Source organism: Aptenodytes patagonicus, chromosome 12 (assembly GCF_965638725.1).
Source record: "Aptenodytes patagonicus chromosome 12, bAptPat1.pri.cur, whole genome shotgun sequence".
NCBI classification, from domain to species: domain Eukaryota; kingdom Metazoa; phylum Chordata; class Aves; order Sphenisciformes; family Spheniscidae; genus Aptenodytes; species Aptenodytes patagonicus.
The window spans coordinates 2,037,075-2,056,691 of NC_134960.1; the positions used below are offsets into that span (position 1 = coordinate 2,037,075).

At 49.0% G+C, this 19,617-nt stretch overlaps 1 protein-coding gene across 2 annotated transcripts in view; it reads left to right on the top strand.

The window, feature by feature from the left end:
- The first annotated feature begins 459 nt into the window (after positions 1-459).
- The window catches only part of SEPTIN8 (septin 8), a 41,117-nt gene continuing 21,959 nt past the window's right edge, over positions 460-19,617 (top strand). The window contains exons 1-2 of one of the 2 annotated variants that reach the window (XM_076349747.1): positions 460-605; positions 17,918-18,032. In XM_076349747.1, coding sequence (XP_076205862.1) covers positions 576-605; positions 17,918-18,032 — 145 coding nt within the window. In that variant the 5' untranslated portion in view covers positions 460-575. The remainder of the gene's footprint in view (positions 606-17,917; positions 18,033-19,617) is intronic. The other variant, XM_076349748.1, reaches the window with a different exon arrangement.

Genomic DNA, 19,617 nt, shown 5'->3' on the forward strand with positions numbered 1-19,617 from the left:
CATACCTCTGAATCCTGCAGAGGATGCTCCTGGCACTCCTACAGTCGCACTCAAACATTAAGCTTTTCTGCGTTGAGGGCGATGCTGCGCGGCTGTCTCGCAGCCCGTTTCATCTGCGGAGTGCCATCAGCATGACCTGCTCGTCCCCAAGCCCCCAGCCGCGCTCTTACCCCCTGCCCGCAGCCGACCCCCGTCAGGGGAGGCGAGGGGACCGCCGGGGCCTTCCCCAGCGCCCTGCCCAGCCCGCCAGCCCCTCTCCCCCGGCTCCGCTCCCCTTGCGCGGCAGGAGACGGGAGGGAGGGGGCCGGGCTGAAGCCGGCCTGCTCCCGGCCCGGCCTCCTGCCTTCCCCGCCGTGGGAGGGGGTCGGGCTCCGCGGGGCCGCTCCCGCCCCTTCCCGCCCCCGGCCGGTGCCGGTGCCCGTCCCCCGGTCCCCCGGTCGGTCGGGCGGTGCCTGTGGCGGGCGGCGCGGCGGAGGGGAGTTTCCAGGAAGTGGCCATATTGGATCCATTCAGCCGCATCCACCCGCGGCGGGGAGAGCCGCGCTCCCGCCGCCGGAGCCGCGCCAGCCCCGGCCATGGCCGCCACCGATCTGGAGCGCTTCTCGGTGAGCAGCGGGGGGGGGGGCGGCGGCGGCGGCGGCCCCGCTCCCCGCTCTCGTACGCGCGTCTCTTCGGGCAAATAACTTGGTTTTTTTCTCTCTCGGGGGTCAAAAAAAAAAAAAAATTATATCCAGCCGATGGTGGGGCCAGGGCAGCCGGGGGGATGCGCCGGGCGCCGGCCCCGTCTGCGCGGCCGCTGCCCCGCCAGCCCCCTGCGTGTCCGCGGCGAGCGGGGTGCCCGGCGGCGGCAGAGCCGGGAGGAGGCCGGCGGCTGCGGGGCGGGCGGGTGGGTTTCGGCTGCGAGGGGGTCTTGGGAGAGGAGCGAAGCCGGTGTCCTCGGCGTCGGCAGGGCGCGGGGAGAGTCCTTGCGGGAAGGTCCCGCCTTGCGCCGTGGGCTGGAGGGTACGGCGGGCTGGAAGGCTCCGAGGCCTCGGTGCTTGGTCTGATGCCGAAACCGGTAACGAGAGCGTTTCGTGACCCCTCCTCGGATGTCCGAGGTGCTCACGAAGGGTAGCCGATGTCCGCGGGCATAAAGTACCCCGCAACGAGGGACGGAAAGAAATGGGGTCAGACCTTCCTAAATAAGAATTGTTTACATACCACTGGTATCCAAACACTCTGAAACAGTGAGTAACTTAACGGCGTGTATATAATACCGTGAGAGAGACGCTGATTCAAACACGGGTAAAGCAAACCCTTGAGGCTAACTGCTCCCTGAGCCGATGTATGAAGAATGCTGTACGGCAAATATGGAGCGTGACCTGTGCACCGCTGCCTCTCTGCAGCACATGTTGTATAACTGCTATCGGAAGTCAATCCGGCTAAAATCTGTGTCGGCTTAAAACTATTCTTTGTCTAAGGCTTGAATTTTTTGTTGTTGTTGGAAGGCTGTTCTGATTAAATAGCTCGGTGATGCATCTTGCAGCCTTTCAGAGCTAAAAACGTTTTTAGCACATTAAATAGCATAGCTCTCCAAAGTAAAAAATGTCTGGTGTGATATTGCTAAATAAATGGGAACAGCAGTGGTGGTTGTCTGAATTATAGGCATGCCGTTTGAGCACAAACAAGTCCCTGCTACTGTTTTCTCTGTAAACTGCTTTTTGCCAAGAATCTCAAACTCTGCTTCGTTTCTTTGAATCCAAAAGTTTCCAGCTCAAGAATGAATTTGCAAGACTGTAACTTACTTAAAACTTGCATAAAGGAAAATCGATTGTGGGCTCTTATTTAAGAAAGCAAATGTTCCTAGACTCTGGGGAGAGGGGATCAAGGTAAAGCCTCAGTGGCAGGGAATGGAAACACCGTAACTGTCTCGCTGCACTTCCTTCTGCATTTGTATCATATAAAAACACTTTTAATGTTAATTTGATGTGCCTGCTGGTGCCTGTGCAGGTTTTCATAGGTGTTACAGGAACCTAAAATATCGCCTAGCCTGGGAGAAAATTAAACTTAATCTTGCATTCCTTGGTGTGGGTACTTGAATGCTTGGTGTACTTGCGTCAATACTCTGTCACTTTTATTTAAAAAAAGAAAGGGGGGGGTGGGGGGGTGGAATTTCCCGAAGGTGCTTGGCTGTCATTTGGGCACCAAAGTGAAATGGCTGGCCTCCAACATGACTTTAGTGCCCAACTTCATTAGGAGAAAATCTGCTTACTTGGTGCAGGGAGCTAGGGTGAGTTTATAGGGATCTGCAGGCCCAGTAGATCTGGTGATCTGCTGATCTTTGCCTTTGGACTAGTTTGCCTTTCTCCTGGAACCACGGATCTGGCAGAAGCGGGTGGGAGAGCAACGTCTCGTTTCCATTTGATGTAGGGCAGAGGACTGTCCCAGCTGTTGTTTCTGTTATCCTCAGTGCATGTCTCAGCTCTGATGCTGTTCCTCCAGCAGAATCATGGAAACCACATGATTAAGGTATTCCGAGCTGTTCGTTCTGCAGGGTTTACAGCTTTCCTGGTGCCACGTTATATCACCATGCCTCAGTTTCCTGAGCATAAAGTCTAGGTGGGAGTAGCTCATTACTGCCAAGAGGAGGTGATGATAAATTCATTTATTTTTACCAGCTGTTTGTATCTGCAGTGGGAAGTAATGTTGAAAAAGCCTCTGAAGGAGGTTTTTGATATACACTAGGTCATGCTATTCGGATTGGTGAAGCTATTTATAAGTGTCCAGCTGACACTGACATCCTGGAATGTAGTGACACTTAGGTTTGGATAATGTGTTTTCAAAACTCCCCAGATGCATGCTTCCCTTGTACAGTCCTCCAGAATGCCTCTGTCTCCAGCACAATAAAGTTCCCTTGAAGTGCTGCTGTTGGAAATGACCAACAAAAGCAAATGAAAGGAAGCTCGCCCATAGAAAGCTGCCTCTAAGGCAGCAGGATCACACCAGCGGTGCTCAAGACCGCCTTTGTTTTTGTGAATGTAGTGCTTGTGAGAGAGTGGCTTCAGCCCCTGGAGACTGAAGTTTTCTGCTGATCTGCCGTGGGAATGTGGCTCACCACTGCCGTGTTCAGGGCTTGGTCTGCAGGCATCGCTTCTAGATACCCTAGGCCAGTTACCACCAGAGTGGAAAGAAAACTGATGAAGTTTGGTTCAGTTATGAAATACCTTAATTTGTCATCAAAACTCAGAGCTTCTCCACTGCCTGTTCTGGCCAGTGCTGAGCTAGCACGTGATAACTGTGTGCTGAGGCAGACACTGGCAGTATTAGCGAGGATGTTGGTATGTTGAGTGGGAAACAGCCCAACCACCACGTGCAAGCGGAAGCCAGAAAGTGCGTGAAATGCAGCAGGGAAATACAGAAGCTCTGGAGGAAGCTAGAAAAGCTGGAAGGAGAAGAAGTGATGGAGAAGCTACTGGAGATGTGTAGGAGAATAAATGGGATGAGATGTGAGACCGAGACTGTAAGACTGTTTTGCTTTTGAGAAGCTTTTTCAAACCCCCAAACCTGTTGCTTTTTCCTCTTTTTAAATAAAACCCATCGACCTCCTGAAATGCTGTCACTTAACTATCCACATTAACCTATTGTCTTACTTGGAGGTGCAAAGGCAGTTCCTTGGGCTCTAAACTAAGCAGCTGCATGCTTTCAGATGCAGGCATGTGAGGAGGAGCAGGTGCCTTCAGCCTTAAGGTTGGGCTGAGACAGGAATTTAACATTATGCCGCAATGAAAATGTCATGGCTGATTGCTTTGTGTGCGCACTGTGACTGTGTGTGGACAAGGGATTTGTGAACATCAATGCCCAGTGAAGAGAGTACTGGATGCGTGCACGTAGCTGTGTGTGAGCTGTGGTTGTGGGGTGGCTGTCTACATGCAGTCCTGAGATGTCCCTTCATGTTAGTGATCGATAGCTAGGCTTTTACTGGTAGCTTTACTATAAATTGATGCCCCTTGGAAGATCTTGCCAGAAAAAACACCACATTATACCTTTATCAGAGGAAAGCTGAACAACATCTTCCTCACTGGAAATAGACAATGGGATTTTTTTTTTTTGTTTGAGCTGGAGGGGGGTCTGGCCAGTTTGGCAGCTTTGTGTGAGCGTTACCTGTTTACATTACACACCGCTGCCACCTTGTGACCTGCTCCCAGCTCTGTGGGAGGAGAGGGACCTTTGCACCGTGCCTGTTCCTGCCATAACTGCCTGGGTTGTGATAAACTTCATGCATTTCTGCTGCTGCTGTTTTCTGTAAGCTCGTGTTTTCTCTTATTGACTGCACAGCCTAAATCCGCTCCTCCGTGTGTGAAGGGGCCAGCGTTATACCTTAGTCCGTGAAAGATGGGCATGAGAAGTGGGCTGAGAAGAGCTCTGTGTACCGTGGCTAGGGCAGAGCGGTTGCCAGAAGACTTATCACTGCAGGTCCTAAGCACAGGCTTACATTTTCTTACAAACTCGCAAGGAAAACGTTTCCATGGCTCAATTCCAGTAGAAACTGGGGTTTGTTTGGATTTGGCTATTCCCCCTGCCCTGTTTTTTGCCCAGCGAGCAGCACCGTTTGGAAGTTCCAGGGTTAAATTTCCTTGTCTGTTTTTGTCATTCAATTATTTTACCTTTAGCCTGGAAAAACTCAAGTGATCCCCCATGCAGTGTGGAACAGAAGTGACAGATTTTTCTCCAAGCTGGTAACATGCACCAGGAAGCGAGCCCAGCGGGAGCAGCCCTTTCCCTCCCTGCCCTGGCCAGCTCTTCTGCCTGTACCGTATACTTTTTTGGGAAGGAGGGATGGGGAAAATGGTCTTCCACTGAAGGAGACAAATTGGTGGTTGCCTCTCTGAGCCCTGCAGTCCCTCCCCGGGAGGCTCGCCTGTGCTCATACAGGAAGCCAGCTCTGACTGTTTCAACCACAGGACCAATTAGCTCAACTACAGTCCGTCGCTGTTAAACGCTTATTTTGAATATATGTGCTGGGAACAAATGTTGCCCAGAAAAAGATTTTTTTTTTTGTATGTTCCGCTCCCCCCCCTCCCCCCCCCAGCTCTTCGTCGCTGTGATGCTGTTGCTCTCGGTGAATCCGGAGTGTCTCTTCCTCTTGCAGCAGAGATGCAACATGTTGTTCTGCGTGGGAGCTCCAGAGCTGCTCTTAACTGCTCGTAATCACAGCAAGCGCCGAGGCGGTGGGTGGAAAGACGTGAGCTGGCAAATGCTGAAGCCGTGTGTGCCCTCTGCATCGGCAAAACAAATGAAAGCCTGAAGAATAACTCTCTTTCAGGAGGCCAGCATGGTGTCAGGGCTCGTCGTCAGTGCTGCGGTGGCAGCTGTCAGCCAGTCTCCAGTGTTGCTGGAAGGCCAAAAGCTCCCTAAATATTATCTTCTGTAGCAGAATACCAGTGCTGTCGCCAGCTGCAGGGAGAGATGCAGCCCTGTCTCCGGGTGCCCCCGCTGTCCCCAGTCCAGTCGTCTCGAGGCACCACCGTGCAAATGAAGTGCTCCAGGGACTGGGCTGTTTGTCTGTCTGCAGGAGCGACGGTCATGCTTGTCTCCTTTCCTTCTCGTACTCCTTTGGCTCGGAGGTTGGGAGGGGAAGAAATGGCATGATGCTGAATTGGCTTTTCCTGGGTTGTGCAATTAAGAGGAGAAATCTGGGAGGCCATGGGACTGAGGGAGATGTGCAGGGCATGGGCACGCTGTTTCCACCCCGCCTGTGTGGGGTAGGGGCACATCTATGTGATTAACTTTGATTATTCAGAAAGTGTCCTGGGCCCATTTCAGGCTGTGGATGGGAGACGCTGCCCTGCTTGTTTCAAATTAGCTGCAACCCTTAGAAATAATGTTGTCCTGTCCCATATTTGTGTTTTGATGAGGTGGGGCCTGTGCGTTCAGGCACAGCCTGCTTGTTTCTCCCCTTCCCCACATCTGTATAGCTGCAGCGAGCTCTGGGTTTATACCTGAAGCTTTGCATTTCTATTCATGTTTCGTAAAAATGTCAGATGGGTAGGAGAAGCCCGTCTCTTCTCCCAGAGCAGCTCAAGTGAGGAAAAAAAAATCCTCAGTCCCAGCCATGTGCTTTCCTTCCAGAGCCTCTTCTCTGGCATAAGTGGCCCCGCTCACCTCTGACTTGTGACATTTGGATGCGAAAGGTGGAGCCAGATGGGGAATCAGCACCCTCCAAAATGGGGTGACAGTGGAGATTTTCAGAGGGCTGGGGGAGAACAGTGTCAGTGAGAACCGCAGGCTTCTCGGATACATGCCTAGTTGCTGGTCTCGGCTTGCGGGCTGACCAGGGCCCGTGGGGTCAGGGTTGTGGAGGCAGCACTTTGTTTAGATGTTCAGATTCCTTTGTGAAGCCAAAAAGCATCGGTCTCCCACACACATGAAATTCCAGAGATGTCAGACAGCTAGAGAGAGGTTCCCATGGAGCACCCTGCCGCAGGGCTCTTGCCCTCTCTGGCTCGTACAGCCTTAAAACCGGATTGTCGCAGGGAGCTGCGGAGTGAGAGAGCCTGTGCTGGATTTCCATCGAGGGAGTTGGGGCTGCTCCCATCCTTTCCTTGCTGTTGCATGAGGTGCTGTGATGAGTCTGTGCCACCGCTGCATTACGTGTGCAAGGAAGCATGCGGGGAATGCATCCAGAGTCCTCCACAGGCAACGAGTGTTTCGGCTGGTTCTTGCTGTAACAGAGGGGCAGGACACATCCCTCAGCTTTTCCTCGGCTGAGTTCATGTCTGCCTGCAAAGGACTGTACAGGCATGCCTTCAGCTGTGGGCTAGCGTGAAGCATGTTCACAGAGCTCGTGTTGTTCACACCGGAAAATCGAACCTTCCCGCAGCAGCAGCCAAGGTTGCTCAGGTCGGTGGCTGGGAGAGGAGACTGACCACGTGGCGTTAAATAGCATATATATTCCTGCAGGTGCCCAGTGTGTGTGGGACAGCGCTATGATCGCGGGGCACCTCGGGTCAGAGGGACATTGCTGGATGTCTTGTCCAGACCCTGCTTCCAGCAGGCAGCTCCAGGCTTTGGATCCTAATCCAAGTTGATCCTGGCTTTCAGCTCTGCCGCGGTAAAAAGGTTGCCTGAAAAAGGGCTGCCAGAGCTGGCCTCCCAGGAACGCTCTCCTTCCCCCTGTCTTCTGCAGCAAAGTTGTTTCCAGCTCGTGTTGGTGAATATAGATTTATTCTGTAGTTTCATACAAAATGAGTAGCTCTTTCAGCTTATCTTTTTGCTATACACTTTTTTCAGATAGAGGTTTTCTTTTCTTTTTCTGTTGCCTTGAGTCTTCAGATTAAAGGTATTCTGTGCTCATACACTTTGAGGCTTTCTGGAGGCATGTGTTAATAGGATATATAGCAGTCAGCTTATTAGCATGATGACTCTGGTTTAGCTCTTGGAGCTGAGTGGCTGTGGTATGTAAAATTTCTCTTTCTGGTGTCTTCCAGGCAGTATCACAGGGAGACTTGTCCAGTAGCTGGAAGTGCTGCTCGTGGAGATGCTGCGAGATGGCTGCATAAGGCAAACTGGGAAAAAGCATACAGTGGTGACCAAAACTCTTGGGTTCCCATTATAACTCTGTTCCCTTGTCTAAAAATATACTGAATAATAGTATTTATTGTAATTGGGCAATAAATTCTGGAAACGTATGTGGGAATTAGCTATGTTTATTTTAAGTGGTAACTAAACCAAATAATTTTGGTGGCTGATATCCAGCATGGCTTGTTCGGCATGATGGGGATCCAGATCCTTTTTCCCTCTTCAACATTTCTTTTAAACCGCCCCAAGCCTCTTCCATGCCACTCCTTAGAGGGAAGCACTCAGTTTCTCTCTTGGCTTTGTCCCATGGCCATTTGTATTCGCCAGGTGTCTCCTCCTCTTCCTCGTGGTAGGTCGCTGGGGAAGGGAAGAGGTCCTGCTGGTCAGATCAGTCGAGTGCAAGCTGGGAATGCATCTGCTGCCTTGGGTGAACTTGGGAAAGTCTCTTACTAGATAAGGTGATAAGATCAGTCTCTTGTCAGGGTTAATAGTGAAATTCCACTAAATTAGAAGCCTCAGCACCTTCTGAATAAATAATTTTGAAAAGAAACAAACTGGGGTAGTCTGGTGTGTTCTTGTTTGCCTGTATTTTGTGTTCTTTTTAAACAGATTGAAGGAAGAGTTATGTTTGTGTTTTGGACTTTGCTTTCTTGGTTTTGAATAGCTCATGGGGGATGGAATTCTCAGGCTGATGAAAAGCTGAACTTTCTCATCCTTTAAGGTCATTTTGGAGGAAATGTCTCTCATTTTTGGTTCCATAGTTTTCTCTGTTTTAACCAACTTTCCTAATTCTCAAAGGCAACATTCATGTTTGCAAAACATTGTGTGCATAATGCCTGGCAAATCCTGTTTTGCTCCTTTGTAAACTCTCACCCAGGGCTTGTGATAGGGACAAAATGCATGTTTAATCCTTTCTTAATTAAAGAAAGACCTCACAATTAATTAATTAGACTTTATAAATGTTATAGGGAAATCGCTAAATAACAGCTTAAGAAAAGGAAGCATGTGGGAATTTTGCTTTTGCTGTAAAAAGTCAGAGAGGAATTTAAGCCAGAAACAGTCAGTTTGTTTGCAGAAAATTAAAACTGATGTTGCATTCACAGGTTGTGAATGTATCATCTTGGATGTATGTTGTATAAGAAAAAGATGAGAAACTTTACTCTCCCTTCAAACTTAGCTCTGAAAGTCAGCAAAAACTGATGTTTTAAGACTGTGCCAATTAATTTGATTCTGTAGATGTGTGTAGGATTTTTATTTTGTTTTGTGTTTTTTTGTTTGGTGGTTTTTTTCTTTTTTTTTAAAGGAGGAAAGGCTGCTGAGACTGAAGCAAAGCTGAAGGCTGCGCCTGCAGTTCAGCTGTTTGCTCGCAAATGTTAAAGTGAGCAGGCTGGTGCAGAAGGGGAATATGTGGAGTGTGCAGATCCCTGCTCCTGGCTTGCTGCTGGGAGTGCTCAGCGTCCGGCGTATTGCTGGGATATCAGTACAAGGTGTGCCGCAGGAATCAAAACACCGCTTTGGCACCAGTAGCTTGGATACAGGAAAGCAGTTAAGGAGTTTGCCTAAGGAGTTCCTCCCTTAAAAGGAGTTTTGCTTTCTCACTTGAATCCCTGTCCACGTTCTTATGGGTAGGTGACTACAGTGCATGTTCAGCACGCTGGATTTTTACAGGTGTGCAGCAGAGCGTTTTCTTCCCCGAGGCTAGCCTGGGGCATGTGGGACATTGTGAAATGTTGATACTGGACCAGTGATTTTTTTTTTTTTTTTTAAATTTTTGTTTTGCCAAGATGCTGAGCATTGCTCTTCACAATGCCCTCGCTGGTCTCGGGGTTTATGAATAGCTCTTAAAAATGGGTCCAAAAGCTTTCAAGAAAGGCATCACTTCAGGCAACATAACCTTTAGTTAGCCCTAAAGGAGAGAACCTCAGCTTTTGAGTCGTCTTGCCTCTGTAATGTCGAGTGGCTTTCATTTTTATTTGGCATGTCTTGGTGGTGACTCCATATCTGGTTTCTTCAGTGATGTTTTTGCCTGCCTGGAGTGCAGCTGGGAGGGATATGAATAAAGGCTTGAGTGTCTGGGAAAATTCTTGGCATTCTTAGGAGAGCGGTTTAAAGGGGGGCTGGGAATTGTGTTTTTTTTAGTGTGAGGTTTTTACTGGGGGAGACTGCAGTGTGGGCTGGGAGCTTGTTGTGAGCGTGAAGCAACTGGAGGTGACTGGCTGAAATGGTGTCGTCTACGTGGAGGGATGGCTCAGACGTGGCTGTGCTCTGGTGTGCTGCGTGTTGGAAAAGAGAAGGAAGTGAAGGCCACTGGGGCTTTGCCCTGCCATTGCTGGAGGCAAGAGCAGTGTTAGGCATCGCAGTGTTACAGTTGGCAGTTCTTCAGGGCTGCCACAGCAGGGAAAACACTGTTGCCCTCCCTGCACTGTCATAGAGAAGGCAGAGTGGCTCACACCATCTGAGATGTCCTGTTTGACCAGCCACGTACCACCACCAGAGTGGACCGGAGTGAGAGGCGGCAGAGAAGCTGAAGCACAGCAAGTTGCTGTTGTAAGACAAGTGGTAAATCAGCATAAACCCCACATCTAAAATTACCTCTGTAGGGTTTGGGGTTTTTTTCTTCCTTTCTTCTTCCCCCAGCCTGTTATTAAGTGCTCCACAATGGGGATCTGGAATTTTGAGCACATGCTTAAGATTAACTGAAAACCTTCAGAGTTGCGTATGTGCTTGCACTTTGCAAATCTGCTTGAGATTAGGTGGCATTTAGGTGCGACAATTTTAGCCTAAGAGGTACTGAGATCTCCACTGGCCAGCCCCAGCTGAAAGTGTGCTTCCTTTCATCTCCAGTGCCAAAGGCACCCATGAGGTCACGCTTACTGCGCCTAAGCCCTCTGTCAAGACTTACTATGCTCAGCATCCTCTGACTGTTAGACAACCTCAAATCTGGTCTCATTACCTCTCTTGGGCCATCTTTTTCTGCTTAGTAGACTGCAAAGTGCAAGCTCATTCGTTGATGCTGTAATACATCTAATAGTCCTTAGCCTGGGAGCACAAGAAAGATAATATTTTGATGCGTGATAGTGTCTATTTTGAATGTTCTTAGCACCACAGAGGTGCTTTTCAAATGCCAGGTGTGGTGTTGCTGTTACTACCCCTCAGCTGCCGAGCTTGGCAAAAGAAATGTTTTCTTCATGGAAACCTGAGTCTGTACTTGCTTCTGTTTCTTTGCAAATGTCAAGTGGCATTTGTTGAGCCAGTATTCAGAGATAGGGTCGGATCTCCTGAGAGAGGTGATCTGCCAGATTTTTCTGCATTGATCCAGAAACTGGGCCAAGCCCCAGGGAGTGCCTGCTTGGACAAAGAAGCTGAATTTGGCTTTTGACACTGTTTGCCCAAAAGTCTCTAGGCAAGTACTCAACTGCTCCATGACTGAGTTTACTTGTGAAATGACAATAAAACTACCAGTGCCTCTGTAAGGAATCTTGCAGGGACGGGTGTTTGGGGGAGGCCCCCTCAGCATCATACAGTTGTGGGGTTGGGGTAGGGACCCTGCGTGTGATGGATCCTGAAGCAGACCTCTCTGTTCCATGGGTTTGTGGGCAGTTCGACTTGCCCTGCCCGGTTTGAGAGGGGCCAGGCAATGCTGGCAGCTGGCAGCGTGGCTGCTCGGAGTGCCAGCATGCATGAGCCTGTACGTGGGACCAGCTTGCACCGCTTGGATTTAATAAACAGCCAGATCTCATTCAGTCCTTCCTCTGCTCAGTTGCAAATGAAACTCCCTGCATCAGGACCAAATAATTTCCTGATTCCATGCGTTTCCATTCAGGAGACAAGGGAATAGCATCCTACAAACCCCACTGGTATATGTATTAATCTCTGTTGCACGCACTGTTGTGGTGGTGGATTATGCACGGGGAATCAAGAAGGTGAAGTCATTGCTCTGTGACTAACAGCAGTCCGCAGCTGTGCCGGGTGCCGAGCCGGCCCCTGCAGAGCAACGACCGCTCCATCCCGCCATGGGAGCGCTGCCAAAGGTGCTGCAGTCGTGCGGAGCGGGGCCCGCGGGAGCTTTCCCTGCTCTTCCTCTTGCTGGTCTGAGTCATGCTGATCGGGGAGCTGCAATCTGTCTGCTAGCACTGTTTTATCTTTCTGTCTTGATTTGATTGTAAATTGGAAGGGAGAGGATCTGTCTGTGCTTTGCACTTTGCAGGGTGCCTGGCACGCTGATCCATGACTCCACGTCTACGTGCGCTACTGCAGTGCGAAACGATGCGCCCGTGGGTATATCCAGTGCTGTAGAGCTACTGCAGGGCATTGGTGTGAAGGTAACAGACTGTACCCAGGTTGGAGGGGGACCCATGCGGCAAAGTCCTGGAGGATTTGGTATTATTTAAGGTCAGGATGTCATCCAGGATTGAGGAATTTATAAACAAGTGTGCCTCAGTAGTGGGAATTGAAGCACTATGGAAAAGCGCTGTGCAGATGTTGTGTTGTTGCCTCTTGCTATTTTATAAGTGTGTGTGTAAAACGTAAATGGAAAAAGCCCGGGAAGAGAGGGACCTGAAATACCGCTGCCTGTGAGCTCTTGGAACAAGAAAGCTCTTAACTGAGTGGGGCCGTGCCTCTCCCCTGCGTGTGGCATTGGTGTTTGGGGAGCTGCAGCCTGGCCACAGCCCAGGGAGACTCTGGGTCGGAGGTGCCGGAGGGAGCGTTTGGGAGCAGCAGATACCTTTGGGTTGAAAGTCATTGCTCAAGTGTAAGCCTTTTCATTTAGCAGAAAGAAGAAAGGACTGAGTTTCCCCTCCTTTTTTCCCTTGAAGGCCTTCGCTGCTTTGCCTTGGAAAATGTCAGCTGTTCATCTTTCTTGTTCGTGTTTTGTTGAGCCGTAGAAATGGGAAAAGGCACCTTAGATACAGAAAAGTGCTGTGTTATCCCTCAGGGTATAAAACCAGGAGTTTCACTCAAGTCATGGTTTAGCTGATAAACAGCTAAACCGTGTGACTTGGTTTTTGCTCTTGGTTCTACAGGACATATTCACAAGTTGCTTGTATGCTGATGAGTCTGCTGTAGCAGAGCCCAAGATTTACATTACAAGTCCCATCATGCCAAGTTCTTTAAAAAAAAAAAAATTTTAAAAAATCACCATTTAAAAAAAAAATCACCATTTATGATTGTGGCATTCAATTACACTTTTGGTTACCCATATGCTTTCACCTGCTTCATTCAGGAAAACAAAACTCTGAGGGTTGTCTCAAGCAGAAAACACAAGCATACGTCACCAAAGAGCATTTCTTGATGAGATTAATTGAAAGATGATACTTCTCAGTATCTTTTCTCTTTTTTTCTTAACCAACTGATGTCAACTGGTCTTTTATATCCAAGTTCCAGTCGGTTCATACTGCTCCTAATGTGAAAGCCAGGAGAACAGGGGCAGCACGTCTAAAAACAGTGAGCTGCTCCGCTCTACACCAGGAGCCCCAGCCAGGAAAACTATGCAGCTGAGGGGCAGCTGAATGTGGAGCTGATCTTCTTGCTGCTGACATCCCCCATGGGTTGCGCAGGCAGTGATAAAGCCACTTTTCCTGGGAGAAGTTGCTGAAAAATGTAATGACACAAAGTGAAACTGATGCTAATTTGGAGGTGAAGCATGAAGAGACTGGAATAAGAGAAACTGTGATCAGTTTTTTATTTTTTAAAGGATCGTAGTCACACTGGTTGATGCTGTAGCCTGTGCCACTTTTCCTCACAGGTTTCTTTAATCCCTATGTCTACTAGGAAGAGCCTAATTAATATGTGAATACTGTGTTGACCCCCTTTTAGGGATCTGGATTTGGTCTCTCTCTGTTTCTCTGCCTTTCTTGTCTCACTTGCAATAAAGGGCCAAATAACATATCATCTATGGATGTGGTTTGTGGCCAGCTGCCCGCAGCGTTGCTGCCCGTGCCCGCAGCGATGCTGCCCGCTGTTTCCTCCCAGCCCCGCAGTCCCGCTGCACGGCACGGCTTGTGGGACCCTGCTGTGGATGGGCTTAGGAAGTTGATGTGGGTTTGAAATGCTGTTTTCGGTTCCCTGGGCAGCTTTGTGCTGGTGTGGCCGCAGGAACGGGCCAGCGTGCCGTTGTGCAACCCCAGCCTCCAGCGGAGCGTGGCTGGGAGCTGGGCTGGCTGGTGCCTTACAGCAGGTTTGAAGCACTACGTTTGGAGGTTTCTTTTCAGTTCTTGTGCTCAGCTAAGTGTGGCCATCTGTGCTACTAAGGGCACGTCTGCCTTTTTGCTGCGTGCTAGGAGAAGGGTCCTGTGACGTAGCTGTCGAACCAGAGCCAAAGATCGATTTCCCTCCGGGATGGCTGTTGTTCCTGTGGCCGTGCCCCCAGATGCCATTTGTGTGCCTGTTGCCTTGACAGACTCTGCTTCTCGGCCCGGCCAGAGCATCTGTAAAAATGTTTAAAGGACTTCGGATTAATAAATTCTGCTCTAACCTTCTGATGACTCTTTTGTTTCCCACCAAATTCCAGATTCAAATTACAAATTATCCCCTTGTCTCTCTGCTTTGAGCCCTGAAGATCAGCTCAAGGCACCAGAAGATCTTCAGAGACCCCAAGTAAAACCCTGGTAGCTGCCCATCGTAGGATGCCATTAGTGACCCAAGAAGTGGTGTTCAGGGCTGCAGTGGCTGTTTATGGTGGGAGTTCGCACTCGGAGCCATCCCAAACTCTTAATTATCATGTTGCAAAATGACCAAATGGGCTTCAGGAAAGGTTGGCTGCCTCATGGTTATTTGCAGCCTCAGGATGGGGTCTTGCTGGTAAGAAGCAGGAGAGTCGTCTCTCCAGGCTGTGAGATGAGCAACCTAATTCTCATCGGGCATCGCGGAGGGCGGGAGTGTTGCAGAGACCAGTGCAACTGGAAAGGGCAGGGCTGTGTTTCTGCCTGGCTCTCGCCATGGCCGATCCCATCCAGCTCTGCCACGTAACCTGCCTGCTCCTGTTCTGCAGGGCAGTCGCATTGCTGGCACCAAACGTGGAAGAAGTCCTACTGAACTTCTTAGCTTTTGTTTAAAACAAAAACAACAAAAAAAACCCCACGTTGCTGCATTACTGCTGCCCTCATTTATTGCAGCACTTATATTCTGGATTGATTATTTATGCTGAGCGTTGCAGGCTGGCTCCTTCTGCTGGAAAGAATTCAATTTTGAGTGTGACCGTGTTGTCTTTAGTAGCAGGTGAACCGTGTCAAGCTGTCCTTGAGCTAGCCTGGGCAAGCGGGAGCTGGCCAGAAGGGTTAGTCATTTGGCGTGAGACTCGCAAATCAGTTGCAGGTAGATGCAGGAAGAAGTGCCGGTGGTTGCTCACGGGGGTGGTGGGTAGGTTCCTCTCCAGGGCAGGTCAGTGCACCAAACAATGCAAGTGAGCAGAAAAATTGGTTGTATTCACAAGGCTGTCAAGTTTGTAAGCCCGATGGATTGGAGGGGAAAAAATAAAATGAGAAAACTCTCTCTCTCTCTCTCTCTCTCTCATCTTCTTACTTTCCAGCAGTTGTTGCCGTTGTTTGTCCTAACATAGCAACAATGGCAAAATCCCTTTGGAGGCTGAATGACAGCTGAACGCACTGCGAGCACAGCAAATGGTTTTCTGCTTTGGTATCAGCAGCGTCTTGGACTTGAACCAGATTATTATTGTTGCTTACAGAAATAAAAGGAAACTGTGCATTTCAAGGTCACTGACAAAAATATTTCACTGAAGTTTGGTTCGTTGGTTTAGCAGCTTTAAGAGATGGCGAGCAGTTTCGAGTAAGTGTATTCTTGTCCTGTAACAAACAGCGACCAAATGCCAAAAAAAAGAAGAGAAAAAGAAAGCCCTGTGCGAACGCTTTTGGGTTTCCTCCGGCTGAAGCATGACTGAGTTCTCAATGCAGCCTTGCCTAGCTGGAGCCTATTTTAAAATGCAGCCTTGCCGAGCTGGAGCCTATTTTAAAATCCCGAGCAGTGGTGCTGCCTGTTGCCTGGAAACCTCCTCCCAGCCTCGGGCACTCTCAGCCTAATCACAGCCATCGGCAGCCTTTATTTATTTCCCATCCAAAATGTCATCCCAGGCTTCTGGTTTGTGTTTTTGTTTGCTTGTTTTTTTGTTTATTATTTAAAATGAAAGACACAAAGCGCAACCGTCAAACTCGGTGACTCTCTGTGGGGACGGCTTGCGTGGCTGTCGCTGCATTGCAGTGGTGGGAACTGGCATTTTAAGCTCTGTAAGGCGGCGGCTCGGGGGGGTGCGGGGGGAGAGGAGCAGTGGGGGCTGAGGGGATGGGGCTGAGAGCCTGAGGAAGCCCCCCCAAGCTCTGCTGATGCATGCAGTGGCTTCCTGAGCCTTGTGACCGTCTCCTCCTTAAGAGGAAAAACAAACCTGAACAGCTCTGAGCCCTTTCCCAGCACACGTGTGTCCAAGTTCCCCTTCCCGGTGCGGTTGCACCATCCCATGCCGGATCTGCGGTTCGACGATCAGCACGGACTCACTTTTCTCCCCATGTGCTGGGGAATCGTCCTGCAATTGGGGTCTGTCCCTGCAGAGGTGTTAGTCTGAGCTTTAGCATCTCTGTGTGGTGACAGATGAGCAGAAGAAAGTTTAACTTGGAGGTTTCTGTGTCTTAGGGGCCCTTTTTAATTCACCTAAACTCTTGGCCACCTTAAAAACTTAATTGGTGCCCTCTCTCCCACAGAAAAACTTTAAATGGTTGCTATTTCCACTTAGCTAGTGAGCGCGATTGATCCTGATGGGATGAAACAGAATCGATTGCAGGAGCCCAGCTACAGTTTGGTTGTATTTCTGTCCGGAGGGTCCCTTAGGAGAGCACTGGGCTAAAATCATCTGAAAGTTGGTAACAAATGCTAACCGGGACAACCAGAAGGTTTGTACGTGAGACATAGGAGCTGCTTCAGCTGTTCACAAGTTGTTCTTGTGACATAAACGGTTTATTTTACAAAGCTGAGAATATTTGTTCTACCAAAGGCAGAACTAAAGGGGGCTTTGACTCGAGATGCAGTTGAACAAAGGTTCATGTTTTGTTTAGCAATCTTATTACAGGCATAGAGCAATATGCAAGGCTTACCACGTCAATTCTTTTATTTTCCTCTTGAGTTAATTTAAAGTTTCACAGCCTGCTAAGGCTCTTTTCAGGGTATGCTCTTGTGTCACGGTCTTAGTGCTGGGACATTAAGTCCGAATTATCAGGGACGGACAGAAGAACCTCAGCCAGGCATAAGGGCAGACGCTTTTTCCATCCCCATCTTCCACTGTGTGCTGGTGATTAAGAAAAACAGACTCGTTTACCAAAGAAACTGTGAGGGTGAATGAATCATGCTCTGAAATCATGTATCCTTGCTTCTCCACGGAAGGGTAAGAGTACTTGGGAGGCTGCAGGGGCAGCGGTCTGGTACAGAGAATATGGCTCTGTATAGGCTGTACAGTGAAACCTTGATGACTTGCAACTGCGTTGCTCAGTTGCGTAGAGAAGTGGCAACATCTGTTGAAATATTTGTGCAAATCCAAATTCTACTGTTCTTAACCACTAGAAGCAGAAATGACCCATCTGTCGAATCCTCTCTTCTGGAATTATAGCTGATCTGGGCTGCCTTTCTGTATAACACAGGGCATAGACCGGTTGTCTCCTCGGATGTTCATTGTCTTCGTTCCTAAGCAAAGTTTCCTACAGGTGAACAGCTTCGTCTTCCTCTGGGGGAGGGAGGAGACAGAAGGAAGAACAAAGTGCATATGGGGGAGGCAGGAACAGGAACAGCAGAGAAACAGTGAAAACTGTGTGGTCACAGATGGTAAAGCAAGAGGGTTCCTCACTCTGCCTGTGCAACCAGCACCCCTGGACGCGTGAGCGAATAAAACCACGCTGCTTATGGCAATAGCAAAGGGAAAAAGATCAAGTACTTGGGGGGGGGGGAAATGCAGAGTTTGTCAAGCTGAATTCAGTGCTGAAGGGTTTAAGAAAATAAAATAAAAAAGGATGAGGAGAAATGAGTGCTAAAACACATGGTGGTGGGTTTTCCTTTGCTAATCTCTCCCAGCTGTATGTAGTTGAGCTCATGCTAGTGTTTTCGTTTCTTTGTAGCCTGGTAGCTTAGTTCTCCCAATTCCCCATTAAGATCAGTATTTTTCCCCTCTCTTTTATGTTGGTGGCTGTCAGAGGGTTTGCGCTGTGGCGTGCCAAAACACAAGCTTTTTTGGGCAGCGTTAGGGTTTGTGTCGGTGGCTCTGCAGTGCCCGGGAGGGTGGTTATTTCTTGGGCTTGGTGGTTCCTCTCGTGTCTCTGACTTGCCATCTCAGTGCAGTTCTGCTAATCTGGCTTCTTCTCCCTACCAGAATGAAGAGAAGAGGAACCTTTCCCTGGGGGGCCATGTCGGCTTCGACAGTCTCCCCGATCAGCTGGTCAGCAAGTCTGTCACACAAGGCTTCAGCTTCAACATCCTCTGTGTGGGTGAGCACAGTCCTCTGCAAACAGACGTGGGCTGAGCTGGCGGCGCGGTGAGGTTGGGACCAGGATTTCTTGTGTGTCCTGCTGTGCCACGGGCCTCGACAGTGACTTTAAGCAAGTCAGAAATGCCTAACTCTTTAAAAATAAAAAAGCATAATAATTTCAATGAACTTGAGCTCTCTGGAGCTTGATGTGCTTCTGAGTTGTGACTTTCACAAGTGGCTGTTGGAGACTCATTGCCCAAAATTAGAGAGAATTTTGGAAAAAGCTTTAATATATCAACTTTCTGCCTTTGGTGAGGAGGGGCAGGGAGGAAACGGGTGTGGGACTGTCCAGCTCTGCATTGAGCTGAGCTACTGGTGCAGGTGCAGAAGCTGCAGAGAGCAGCTGGGAGGTGAAAGTGGCTGAGCCTTGTGGGTCAAACCGGAAGAATTTCCATAATCAGTGAGGTATTGCTCATCTCCTCTGCTGCAATAGCTTTGCAATAGGAAGGATTAAGGGAAGACTGTATCTGGCAAGTTAAATATTTCCCTTTGCAAACTGGGGTGGCTGGCATGAGCAGCTTCTCGGTGAATACAGCGTCCAAGTAGATGCAGTCAGAGGCACCATGTGTTAGCTGAGAGCTGCTGGTGATAACTTGGTCATTTCTGCCTGGGCCCCAAAGCTAGGGATCAGAGGTTTGTATCTGAGCTGTGCCTGGTTGATGCTTTCCCAGGGTGAGTCAAAGGGCTTGAAGCATGACCATCTCTGTGCTAGGAAAGGGAGAGGGAGTGTTCCTGTTTTTATTGATAGTCAAGTAGTTGTCTTGAAGATTGTGAGCAGGTGCGAGAGGCTGACTTTAAAACAACATCATTACCAAAATTAAAAACCAAGAATATATTGATGTGATCTAGCAAGCGATGCTGGCTAGAGTACTAGAAACCAATTCCTTCCAGTGATGAGATGAGCATTATTTTTACTTTGGCTGGTTCTTGTATTGTGTATGAGGTCTGAAATATTGTAACCTGCTAGACCAGCAGAAATACATCCAGGGACAGCAGCTCCCTACCTGGCCCTCAATCTACCCAAAGAGAATGTGGCTCTGTATAGACTGTGCAGTGAAACCCTGATGACTTGCACAAGGTGCTTGTGCCATACCTAAGCCACTTTTGCATATCCAAACCACAAGTAAAAAGCATGGCTGAAATCACAGTTGAACTGCATAGACTTGTTCCTTAGCAGAAGGGTAATTGCAGCAGAGGGCAATATGTTTTCAAGTAGTGTCATTCTTGGGGACACCAGAATGGATACTCCTGTATTCTCATCTGGCCATGCCATTTGTGACACACTGGAAAAAATTAGTGCATTATTTTTGAGCAAGAGGAAAAAAAAAAACCCTGTACCCCTGTTTGCCAGTTCCTGCTCCCAACTGTGCCCACAACTGAACAGGAGGACGTGGCTTGCATCAGTACTGAGTTCTCCATATGACTTTCCCTTCAGATTAATCTAGAGCACCAGGCTGTTTTTATTTCCTTGCACAACTCTTAGCCACAGCTGGTAGGAAGCGGTGTGTGCCCCTGCCCTGTTCTGAGCACCATGAGGTATTTAT